The 12,563-nt window shown below is 40.3% G+C and overlaps 1 protein-coding gene across 4 annotated transcripts in view; it reads left to right on the top strand.

Annotated features, from left to right (window-relative positions):
• The window catches only part of NOSTRIN (nitric oxide synthase trafficking), a 63,751-nt gene that overhangs the window by 28,241 nt on the left and 22,947 nt on the right, over nucleotides 1-12,563 (top strand). For all 4 annotated transcript variants that reach the window (XM_008998762.6, XM_008998761.6, XM_002749299.8 and 1 more), the window contains 3 exons: nucleotides 439-501; nucleotides 3,170-3,268; nucleotides 9,530-9,655. In XM_008998762.6, coding sequence (XP_008997010.1) covers nucleotides 439-501; nucleotides 3,170-3,268; nucleotides 9,530-9,655 — 288 coding nt within the window. The remainder of the gene's footprint in view (nucleotides 1-438; nucleotides 502-3,169; nucleotides 3,269-9,529; nucleotides 9,656-12,563) is intronic.

Genomic DNA, 12,563 nt, shown 5'->3' with positions numbered 1-12,563 from the left:
ATTCCCATGAATTGTGATAGTGATTGATAAACCAGTTCTGTGACTGTCTTAGTTCAGGCTTAGTTCTAACAAAATACTATAAACGGAATAGCTTATAAATAACAGAAATTTATTTCTCACAGTACTAGATGCTGGGAAGTCCAAGATCAAGGCACCCACATGTTAGCTGTCTGATGAGGTCCCACTTCCTGGTTCATCAGTGGCTGTTTACTCACTGTAACCTCACATGGCAGAAGGGGCAAGGCAGCTCTTGGGATCTCTTTTATAAGGGCACTAATCTTATTCCACCCTCATGACCTAATCATCTCCCAAAGGCCTCACCTCCAAATACCATCACACTGAGGGAACAGGAAAATTTTAGGGACACTAACATTTAGTCTATTGCAGTGACTAAACAAGAAGAAAGCAAAACTTTGTTTCTTTTTCCTTCTTCAAAAGCTTGACAGTGAAGTTGAAAAGACAGCAAATCTTGTCATTAGCAACTGGAATCAGCAAATTAAGGCAAGTATCCACAAATATCATTTGTGAAAACTCAGTTTTTAGAAGTGAAGTGTTTTGCTTTCATACAAATGTGGTGGCATGTTCTAGCATTAGTATTTCTAACTGCTAACTGAAGAGAAAAATGTTTCCTTACCTGAGTTATTACATAGATACATTTTTCACCCAAACCAATGGAAGTGCATGGCTTCAAATATGATTATTTAGCACTTAGTGCTAAGTGCTATATATTTATTTATTTAATCATCACAACTCAACATCATATGTCATTGTGCATTGCCCCATTTTACAGATGGGGAAATGGAGACATAGAGAGTTTAAGTAATTTGCTCAAGGTTACAGAGTTGAACCAATGGTTGTAACAAGTTGGGTTTCAGGTTCACTGCTGTTAATCATTACATTATATTGACTGCCTTTCTGTATAATTTGTAGCTTACAGCAAATGACAAACACTGCCTAGGTTTTATTTTTTTCATTTGAAAGGTGTTAGTGATCTCTACATCACTGGCCCAGTGAGGGGCGGGTAGTGATCTGTAAAAGGGGACATGTGTATCAATTTCATGAGTATATGAGGTGCACTTTTTGTGCACAGCACTATACTAAGACATGATTTTTCTTCAAGTAACTTAAAGTTTAGTTGGCTAGATGACATATGTGCAGGAAATAGGGAATACATTCTAAAGAAAGGAATTATGATCTGGTGTGGGAAGCTAGAGCATATCGTATGAGTTCTTAAGCAGAGAAAATAACAGATGGGCTCCGTATGCACAGAAGAATATTCTAGAACAATGTAGTATAGAAGGAATTCATTTCAGGTAGAGAGAACTAGCAGTAAATCTGCTAAGATGATTCAATGAACCCCTCTGAGAAGACTTGTTCTTAAAGAGCTGAAATCCTTTTTAGCTCCAAAGTGTTAGTGCCCACAGAGAACCTTTACAAGTAAATAGCCACTTGTGCCAAATAACTAGAGACAGACGCCCTCAGAAACAGGTGAACTTGGTGTTACTTCCAAAGCTTCTGCCGAAACTAAGGACTGACACCATAAGACCAAGGACATTAATAAAAAATGTTTGATGTAAGTGAATTTCTATATCCACAGTAATTACAATGGTAAAAGGATGCTCATGAGAATCACTTTTATAATAAATATTTTAAAGTCCCAGAAAAGTATCCAGTCATTTGTTTTTAGTTTTGCTCTGGATTTTATGAGTTTTCTTTAAAATGAGTTGTTTTTTATTTTTTTAAAGAAATAGAGACAGGGTCTTGCTATGTTGCCCAGGCTGATCCCGAACTCCTGGGCACAAGGGATCTGCCCACCTCAGCTTCCCAAAGTGCAGGGATTACAGGCATGAGCCACTACACCCAGCCTTTAGAAGGATTTGGTTTTAAAAATCCATTCTTTTTAAATATTCAGCTTTCACAGGAAATCCAATAAAATGAATCAAAAGCCAGAAATAATGCTGAGAGGGTACAATTGCTCCCAAGAACAAAAAACATCTTTTATTATTTCCCAGTTTCTATCAAGTCATTTTTCTAAATAAAAGGTTTCATTTTTTTATGAAGAGTGACAGAGAAATTAGAGAACAGAAAATTCTTGGGCTACAATAATTTTCTCCCCAGTTACAATTCAAGGGATTCAGTATGTCAGTAATGAAATACAGTCTATTTGAAAGACTCTAAAGAAAAGCCTTAGAGGACCAAATATTCATGCCTCACGATCTCATTTCCCAGCAGGCATGTGGCTGATGGGAGGTGGATGAAGAGGGCCATGAGCTTATTTCTTTAATTTTCCTTTGCAGAGGTTTCCCATGTTTAGAGGGAGACAGAATTTGCCTCTGATTCCCAAGCTAAAAAGCCAAAGAAGAGAGACCTTTTCTTTACCATCTGGTTTGACAGTCCTTGCAATCTTAAGGCTAAAAGCCAGTCTTTCAATCAGTCCACCTCCTGAACAGGCTAAATCCAACTCAAACCAAATTCTGTTTGCTTAATTTATCTCTGGAGCATCATCCTCAGCCAAATTCAACTATGTAGATTAAGAAATAATCCCCTAACTCCTAACCCGCTTCAAGGTGTCAGCATGAACAGGGTAGGGAGACTCTGAGCGTGCCTTCCTTCCCCACTTCTTTCTACTTCTCTGACTCCAGCAAGTGCAGGGCATTTCACAAGATGCAAGGCAAATGCCCGGCTCTCAGGCTTGGGCATCAGGGAACAGAATTGCGACCCTTGCTGCACGTTTTAAGAGAACATCTTAAAACAATCTCAGTTGGGCCCCAGATTGCTGTAAAGAATGATGCAGGCAGTCTTCTGTGTTTGCTGTGATATTTTTTGTGGTAAAGCCATTATGCTCACTAGAACATTATTTTGGAGGCTTGCAGGCCTTCAGTGATTTAGCAAAATTCATAACCCTCTTCAGGGTACCTGATATAATGAAAAAATATGCAGGAGTTCTCAGGACAAAGTGTTAGCTGCTCTGATGTTTTAGGTACATTCTGAGGTGAGGATGGGAATGAAGAACTAAAAATACACATATTTTTTTAGACTTTGGAGGATTTAGGATACATAATCATTAAAGCTAGCATATGAATGTGCTTTGTTCCAAAAGAGAAAAAGAGTTTTATCTTGGTATTAGCTTCTGTTCCTTTTTTTCTTGTTTGCATGTTTTTTACTCTAGGCCAAGAAGAAATTAATGATTAGTACCAAGAAACATGAAGCACTTTTCCAGCTTGTAGAAAGCTCCAAGCAATCTATGACTGAGAAGGAGAAGCGGAAGGTAAGCTGTCATGGCTGGCTGGGCACATGTGGCATAGAGACGGATGGACTTGCTGCCCTTCGCTACCAACACAAGAGAACAGGTTGATTCCTCCTTCTCTGGGATCCCTGCAGAGATGTAGCTTGACAGAGCATAAAAGGGGATTCTAAATCATTCCTGGCGTGTGTGCATACATACAGGCACACACAAACATATTTTAAACTTTTTTATTTTGATTTTTTTTTAAAGAGAAGGGATCTCACTGTGTTGCCCAGGATGGCAGCAAAGTTCTAGGCTCAAGGGATCCTCCCACCTCAGCCTCTCAAGTAGCTGGAACTACAGGTGTGTGCTACCGTGCCTGGCCCACATATATTTTTTAAAAAATATTATTGACAGATGACCAACGAGACCAATCATGCCCAAATTTTTTGAACGGGAACTCTATTAATATTATCTTTAAAAACCTCTCAACTAATACCCTAAATAAGTAAAAAAAAAAAAAAATGCGTTGTTTGTTACATATAGTACTTTACTTATTACGTTAATGTTATGAACATTATAAAGCATAGAGGTAGAAATGTTAGCAGGTTGAGATAAAGATGAAATAATATTTTTAATGATTAGCAAACCATGATGTCTTTAGATAATCATTAAGTAATGTTTTCAGGGAAAATACATACTTGGAACAAGGTTCAGCCTTAAACATAGTAAATTTAAATGTATTTTTCTAAGAGTCTTCTTGATAATTTTTTTTTTTTTTTAGAAAGAGTCTCACTCTGTGGCCCAGGCTGGAGTACAGTGGCACAATCTTGGCTCACTGCAACCTCCGACTCCTGGGCTCAAGTGATTCTCCCACCCCAGCCTCCCAAGTAGCTGGGACTACAGGTGAACACCACCATACTTAGCTAAATTTTTTTGTATTTTCATAGAGACAGGGTTTCATCATGTTGGCCAGGCTGATCTCAAACCTCTGACCCCAAGTGATCTGCCTACCTTAGCCTCTCAAAGTACTGGGATTACAGGCATGAGCCAACTGTGCCCACCCAGGCTTCTCAATAATTTTTAATTTGTTCATCAAAATTTTTGTCAGATCTCATTTCAGTGTTTGCCCTTTCACATGGGTAGTGACACACTCACAATGAGGAGAGGTGGCAGTATCAGCTCTGACATTTTGCTGTGGATTCTTTGCAGTTAAATTGTTAGTAGTAACATCAATCTACAGCTTCTTGGCAGAAATCTTCTAAGATATTTGTGCATTTTGTATATGTTAACCTAATTGGAGCCAGATAATGTCTGTAAAACCACATGGCTCAGGTATATGTCAATGGTCACATGTTCCAGATGTCGGAAGGGAAGACACAGTCAGGGCTTAGGGCAGCTTTTCAGGTTGCAGAATCCCCAGCCTTCTCCAGGCCATATCAGAATCCACAACTGTCCACGCGTGAGCACCAGTGTAGACTCATATGTTAAATAAGAGTAAGCTTGACAACTGTGTTTTTAGGCAAAATGAACACAAATAATATTGGGGTACAGGAATAAAGATTTTCTGTTCACACCCCACTAGATTATCTTGCACACCTCTTGTGGTATGTGCCCCAGTTGAAAACCTTTGAAATAGTCAATATCTTCTCCAAAAGATGAGTCCCCCGAAGGAAATGCAACCAGCACTGCTGCAACCCCTTAAGAGGAATAGAAAATTGTCATTGCAAATAGCTCTTTCATTTCATCTGAAGAAATATCCATTGAATAACTTAATTTCATTGTTAGCAAGATTTTACAAGATTCTTATTTCTTTCCATGTCAGTCTTCACAGTAGGAAATGATCATAACAAGTACTGAATAATGAGACAGCTTCCGGGAGGAGAACCCACCAGTCTATTAAAATACTCAGTGCCAGGACCTGCCAAGGCATTCCGAGCACTTATTAGAAGATATTCTTTATTGATGTCATGCAATATTAAAGAAAAAAGTATGGCAGCTAAGTAGTGAATTTTCTCTTCCTACCCTCATCAGCAGATTCCCTGGGAAGTAAAGGTCCACAGTGCTGTCTCCCCTCCTCCAACTGTTAACCGTAACCTGTTACTGTCACAAACCCATGCCATCTTCACTGCTTAATCTGGCAGCTTTTGTTAATCCTGAAGCTGAACACCCAAGAAGGGGACCATTCATTTTCTCATCTCACACAGAAGCGCTCATGATCACCTGAGCTGATGCTCTGTGCTGCTCAGCAAATTCTTCCTGGTTTCCTGCCCAGAAGTCTTGGTTCTCACCAGAAGCTGATCTAAACCTCCATTCTCCTCACACCTCCATCCACGCACTCCCGGCACAGTATCTTGCCTCCTACCTCACAGAGTAAATAGAAGTCAGCACAGCCACCTGCCTACTGAAGTAATAGCACTTACATATCTGCAGTGGAGAGGCCAGTTCTCCATCCTGTGCTCTAATCTCATTCCATCCTGCCTCCCAGAGGCCCTCTCTTGATTATCCCATATTTCCCATATCTTGGATAGCCCCCTCCCTAATGATTCCTCCCCACCAGCCTTCTATAATTCACCCTGTCTTGTAGTCTGTTCATGCTGCTATAACCAAGTTCCATAGATGGGGTGGCTTCAACAACAGACATTCTGGAAGTGTGGGATCAGGGTGCTATCTGGCAAGGCCCCCTGTTTCAGGCTGCAGACTGGCTACTTCTCATTGCATCCTCATATGGTGGGAAGACAGCAAGGGAGCTCTCTGGGGCCTCTTCTAAAAGGGCACTAATCCCATTCATGAGGGTTCATGACCTTATCTGGTGGCAGGGGAGCACAAATAGTCTATTGCACCTTCTCCCCATCTTGGAAGAGTAAAGAAAGTTGCAGGGACACATTTTTATGGGGTCTCCCGTTCCTCTCCAGATAATGTCATGTCTTCCTTTTAGAATACATCTTAGTGAAAGGAGTGTCTGCTCTGTCCCCACTTTCTCATCTTCTGTTCACTCTTCAAATCACCCTAATCAACTTTCCCCATCTTTCCACTAAGAGTATTCTTGCCATCAAAAACAATGTCTTCCCATTGCTAAAGCCAATGGGTACTTTCCAAGTCTTACCTTAGTTATTGGCAGTATTAAGCATTGTTTATTTCCCCTTTCTAGAAACGTTCTCTTCTTTTATCCTTATTAACGCCTCATGATTTTGGCTTTCGTACTATTTTCTGTAAATTTTAAATTCGATACCCTTATTGGTTCCCCTTTTTGGTCTGATCTTTATATATTGCAGTTTCTGAAGATTTTTCTCCCGGGCCTCACTCTGTTGTCTTCACCATTGTCTCTCCAGTGTCTGATACAGTACTCCCAATATCAGTTACTCAATAAATAATATGCACACAATAAGTATGTTCTCAAGGCTTCAACTATAGTATCTATGCTGGTAATAGCCAAATTTATACCTCCAGCCCAAACTAATCTGTAAACTGCTTTCTGACACCTAAAATTCAATATCCAAAATCCAACCATCACTTCTCTCTGCCAAAGATAATCTTTATTCCTATGTTCTCTATGTCTTTGAATATCACCACCCACCATATCCTCCCTATTCCAACTCAAACCAAATACGTCAGTGGTGTGATCTCTGCTCACTGCACCCTCTACCTTCCAGTTTCAAGCGGTCTTCTTGCTTCAGCCTCCCAAGTAGCTGGGACTACAGGCGCCCACCACCACGCCTAGCTAATTTTTGTATTTTTAGAAGACACAGGGTTTCACCATGTTGGCCAGGCTGGTCTTGAACTCCTGACCTCAGGTGGTCCACCCGCCTTGGCCTCCCAAAGTGCTGGGATTACAGGCGTGAGTCACTGCACCCGGCCCAGAGAGGGTCCATTTTAACAGCCTTTGTTTCTGTCCTTGAAACTCCTAAACTGCTAAGTCAGGGGGTCCTTAATGTTTTTCAAAGAATGATCTGAAGGCCATTTGCATCAGAACCATCTGAGGATCTGTAGTCAAAATTCAGATTTTCTAATCCTACTACAGATGTACGAAATAAGCATTGCTACTTGTAGAACCCTGGAATTTGCAATTTTACCAGTACTTCAGGTTATTTCTAGACATAGTAAAGTTGGGGAATTGGCTGGGCGCGATGGCCCACACTCACAATCCTAAAACTTTGGGAGGCTGAAGTGAACAGATCACTTGAGCCCAGGAGTTGGAGACCAGACTGGGTAATATGGTGAAACCCTACCTCTGCAAAAAATACAAAAATTAGCCAGGTGTCGTAGTACATGCCTGTGGTCCCAGCTACTTGAGAAGCTGAGGTGGGAGCACTGATTGAACCTGGGACGGGGATGCTGCAGTGAGCCAGTGAGCCATGATTGTGCCGCTGAACTCCAGCCTGGGTGATAGAGCCAGAAAGAAAAAAAAGAGAAGAAGAGAAAGAGAAAGAAGAGGAGAGGGGAGGGGAGGGGAGGGGAGGGGAGGGGGGAGGGGAGGGGAGGGGAAGGGAGGGGGGAGGGGAGGGGAGGGGAGGGGAGGGGAGAAGAGAGAGTAGAAAGGAGAAGAGAAGAGGAAAAGAGAAGAGAGAAGAGAGAAAAGAAAAGAAGGAAATCAAATGCTTTATATATATAAATGCTATATATATATACTAAAAATATATATATATAGTTGAAGAATAATTCATGTAATCCAACTTAATTTATCAGAAACATGAAATTACTTGTCTGAGCATTTTGAAAATCAATTTCAGCTACCCTGGCCCCAGGAGTTTTGTATTACTGTACATTGATTTTTCCAGAAGATTTAGTAATCAGAATGACAAATTTTGGCGATTGGCAAGAGGTGGCTCTTTGGAAGGGAGCAGATCATTGGGGAGCAGGATGAGAGGAAACCATCTATCAAGCTGTCCATAACTTGGTGAACATTGGGCATGTATCTCAGGCTTTTCACTGGCAATAATTACACTCGCTAAATTTGGAGTGCTATGCCAGGTGTAGGGCAGTGTACAATCTGCCTTACATGTGTAACCTGTGTCAGGGCCGAGGGATAACTTCCCTTTTGGCCTCTGAAGTTTGGCTAAAAACCACTGACAAGAGGCAGATGAATGGGAGAAAAGGCATACAAATGCATTTGATCACAGTTTTATGTGATGTGGGAGCTTCAAAACAAAGATCCAAAGATACAGGGGAACTTGTCTATGTTTATGCTTAGGTTTAACAAAGTATGGACATCCACGTAGAAATATTATTGTACAAAAGGGGAGCAATCAAACGCTAATAGGCTGAGTGGGGAAACCCAGCAAGGCTGTCTTTCTAGACTCTTCTTGGCCTCTCTGTGCAGCCTTCTTCCTGCTAGGTATGGGGCAGGATCTCTGTAATAGGGATCTTATGACCTACAGTCAAACAAGGTTGGTTGGTAATTTCTTTATGGCCAGTTTTTACACAGAAAGACAGAGGGAAAGTGAGAGTAATATTTTTAGATTTTATGTCTGGCTTTGGAGAAAAGGGGTTCTGGTTTCTGTGACCTTCCTTGGGGAAGAGGGATTCTGGTTCCTACAAATAGCCTCAGAAGAGAATGGGATTGAGAGACAGGAGACCAAAAGGTCAGAGAGGAACTTTTACTTCTGAGGCCTGTGTTTTGTAGTACTGTTTTCTGAGTTCCAAGATGTGCTGGAGTTCTCAAATCAACCCAGTGTGTATAAATTACCTAACTCCATCACAGAGATGAGAAAGCTATGGCTCAGTAAGGTTAAGTAACTTGTTTGCAGCCAGAGCCAGAACTCTTATCCTGGAAGTTTCGGTCCAAAGCTCTACTTCCGGGTTTATATGGTAAAAGTAAAATAATATTGCTAGATAGGGCAGTAGCCAGACTCATTCTAAAAATTAATTCTAAAAATTGTATGATTCCACAAGTATCTACCTAACCTGGAAAGAAATGCAGGCGCCTAAAGGATTTACCAGATACGACTATGGGATTCATTGGCCAATTGCAGTTTAACCTGTACTGTAAGTTCTCAAAAGCTGTGTTGTTTGACCTTCTCCTTGACTTCTTGAGTGTAGACAAATCACTTCCTATTTAAGGGTCTCAGTCTCCTCATGTGTAAAACGGGGGGATCATACTGTAAGGCCCTTAGGTTTCCTTCCAGTTTGGCCATGCCTTTTTTTCTGATAAAAATCTTTGGTTTTGTCAACTATAGTCACTGTTTATGACTCTACCTGAGAAGTAAGAAACATATCATTGAGCCACATACAGTTATCTCTATGGAATTACAAAGGGCTTTCAAAAATGTTAGTGAATGTGTGACATTGATGTTTTTACATTAGCTCCTCAATAAACTGACAAAATCAACTGAGAAGTTGGAAAAGGAAGATGAAAATTACTACCAAAAAAACATGATGGGTTATTCTACCAGACTGAAATGGGAAAACACTCTAGAAAACTGCTACCAGGTAAGTTATATATTCACTTTTTTTCTTCTTCTGTGGAGCTTTGCGTGGCCTTGAAGATGGAGGTCAGATCTACAATGACAAGACCTGCCCTCTGTCTTAGCTGTGACACACATATTGTGACTCTAGACAAACCACATTTCCTCTCATGGTTTCAATTTCTCCATGTCAATCACCAGTGACAATTTATTAAATTTCATTGGCCAGAGTTTCCACTCCTAATTCTTAGTGAACAGGATAGCACTCAGCTAACCTCAAAAAGTGCTGTCAAAGTAAAGTGTAAATGAAGGCTTAAGTGTTAGGTCCTTGGAAATTAGTTTTAGGCATAAACAGTGACTCATACAGTGATCGCTTAAGGAGATCAGGCATTGTGTTAGGCACTGGAGATACAGAGCACTGAATAAAGTAACATCACAACACTTGAGATGTATACATCTCAGTGGCAAAAGCAGACACAGAAAGAAGGAATTGTGGTAAATTATCTGATAAAAAATAGGCAAAAGATGTCAGCAAGCACATTACAAAAAGAGAAAGCAAAATCATCAATAAACCTATGAAACAATGCTAGATCATTTGGCAAAAATTAGAACTTGACAATATTAAGTGTTGGTAAGGATGTTAGGAAACTAGAATTATTGTACCCCTGTAGTGGGAATAAGAATAATGGCATCTAGTGAAACTAAAATAAGCATGTACTCACCACATAGCAGTTCTCCTTTTAGGCATATACCCTACAGAAAAATGTGCACTTGTACTCCAAGAGTGATGCACAAGAACGTTTATTGCAGAATTGTTTATAATTGCATGTGAGTAAAAACTATACGCAGTCTTCATACCCATCAAGAGAAGAATTCCTCTTCAAATAATGTTTAATTTGGAAAGTGAACTAATATCCAGCAGTGAAAAGTTAATTAAAACTATATTTAGAAGAGAGATCCAAGATGGCCGATCACTAGCAGCTCAGGCTTGTAGCTCCCAGTGAAAGTGCAGAGAACAAGAGGACGCCACACTTTCAGATGAATTTTTGTTGCTCACGGACCAGGAGATTCCCAGTGGAGGAGCCCCACGGGTCGCCAGTGCGATTCTTGTGGCCGGCGCAGCAGTTTTGCCAGTGCCCCAGCGTGGCAGTTCTTGGTGCAGAGTAAATGGGCCTGGGTCCCCTTTTGGTCGACGTTTGGAGCTCCGCGAAGGCAGAGTTGCCCATTCAGCTTATTGAAGAAGGGATTCAGGAGGGAAGCCAGACTGGAGACTCCCAGGCAGAAAAGCACCAAGAATCTTGATACCACTGTTTTAGCCGGCCCAGTGGGTTGCTAGGATTTCAGCGCTGGGAATTAACAAGTTGGACGTCCACTCAGGACCTAATTTGAAAGTCGGTAATTACAAAGACAACAGGTGGATAAATTTACAATGACGGGAAGAAACCAGCATAAAAAAGCTGAGAATACTCAAAATCAGAATGCCTCTCCCTCTACAGAGGATCACAGTTCCTTATCAACAAGGGAACAAGGCCTGATGGAGAACGAGTGCGTTCCAATAACAGAATTAGGCTTCAGAAGGTGAATAATAAGAAACTTCTGTGAGTTAAAAAGACATGTTCTAGCCCAATGTAAAGAAACTAAGAACCTTGAAAAAAAGGTTTGACGGAATCCTAATGAGAATAGACAATGTAGAGAGGAATATAAGTGAATTAATGGAACTGAAGAATACTATACGAGAACGCCGAGAAGTATGCACAGGTTTTAACACTCGAATTGATCAAGCAGAAGAAATGATATCAGAGGTCAAAGATCAACTTAATGAAATGAAATGAGAAGACAAGATTAGAGAAGAAAAAGTAAAAAGGAATGAGCAAAGTCTCCAAGACATATGGGACTATTTGAAAGACCTAATTTACGTTTGATAGGTGTACCTGAATGTCGTGAAGAGAATGAATCCAAGCTGGAAAATATTCTTCAGGATATTATTCAGGCAAACTTTCCTAACCTGGTAAGGCAGGACAATACTCAACTCCAGGTAATACAGAGAACACCACAAAGATATTCCTCAAGTAGAGCAACCCCAAGACACATAATTGTTAGATTCACCAGGGTTGAAATAAAGGAGAAAATTTAAGGGCAGCAGGTTACCCATAAAGGGAAGCCTATCAGACTTACAGCAGATCTCTGAGCAGAAACCCTACAAACTAGAAGAGAGTGGGGGTCAATATTCAATATCCTCAAAGAAAAGAATTTTCAACCCAGAATCTCATATCCAGCCAAACTAAGCTTTATAAATGAAGGAAAAATAAAATTTTTCACGAACAAGCAAGCACTCAGAGATTTTATCACCAGGCCTGCTTTACAAGAGCTTCTGAAAGAAGCACTACACACAGAAAGGAACAACCAGTATCAGTCATCCCAAGAACTTACCAAAAGATAAAGAGTATCTCCATAATGAAGAATCTATATCAACTAATGGGAAAAATAGCCAGCTAGCATTAAATGACAATATTAAACTCACAAATATCAATATTAATCCTAAATTTAAATGGATTAAACGCCCCAAACACACAGACACGCAAACAGAATAAAAAGTCAAAACACATCGGCACTCTGTATCCAGATCCATCTCATAAGCAAGAGCACACAAAGACTCAAAACAAAAGGTTGGAGGGAGACTCACCAATTAAATGGAGAGAAAAAAGAAAACCAGGAGTTGTAACTTTCGTTTCTGACAAAATAGACTTTAATAGTAACAAAGACTAAAAGAAACAAAGAAGGACATTACATAATGATAAAAGGATCAATGCAACAATAGGAGTCAATGATCATAAATATATATGCACCCAATACAGGAGCACCCAGATACATAAGACAAGTTTTCAATGACTTATAAAGAGACTCGGACTACCACACAATAATAGCAGGAGACT

The sequence above is a fragment of the Callithrix jacchus genome, chromosome 6, assembly GCF_049354715.1.
Source record: "Callithrix jacchus isolate 240 chromosome 6, calJac240_pri, whole genome shotgun sequence".
Taxonomy (NCBI): Eukaryota; Metazoa; Chordata; class Mammalia; order Primates; family Cebidae; genus Callithrix; species Callithrix jacchus.
The sequence above is the reverse complement of the archived record's forward strand: the minus strand, read 5'-3'. Positions and strand labels throughout refer to the sequence as shown.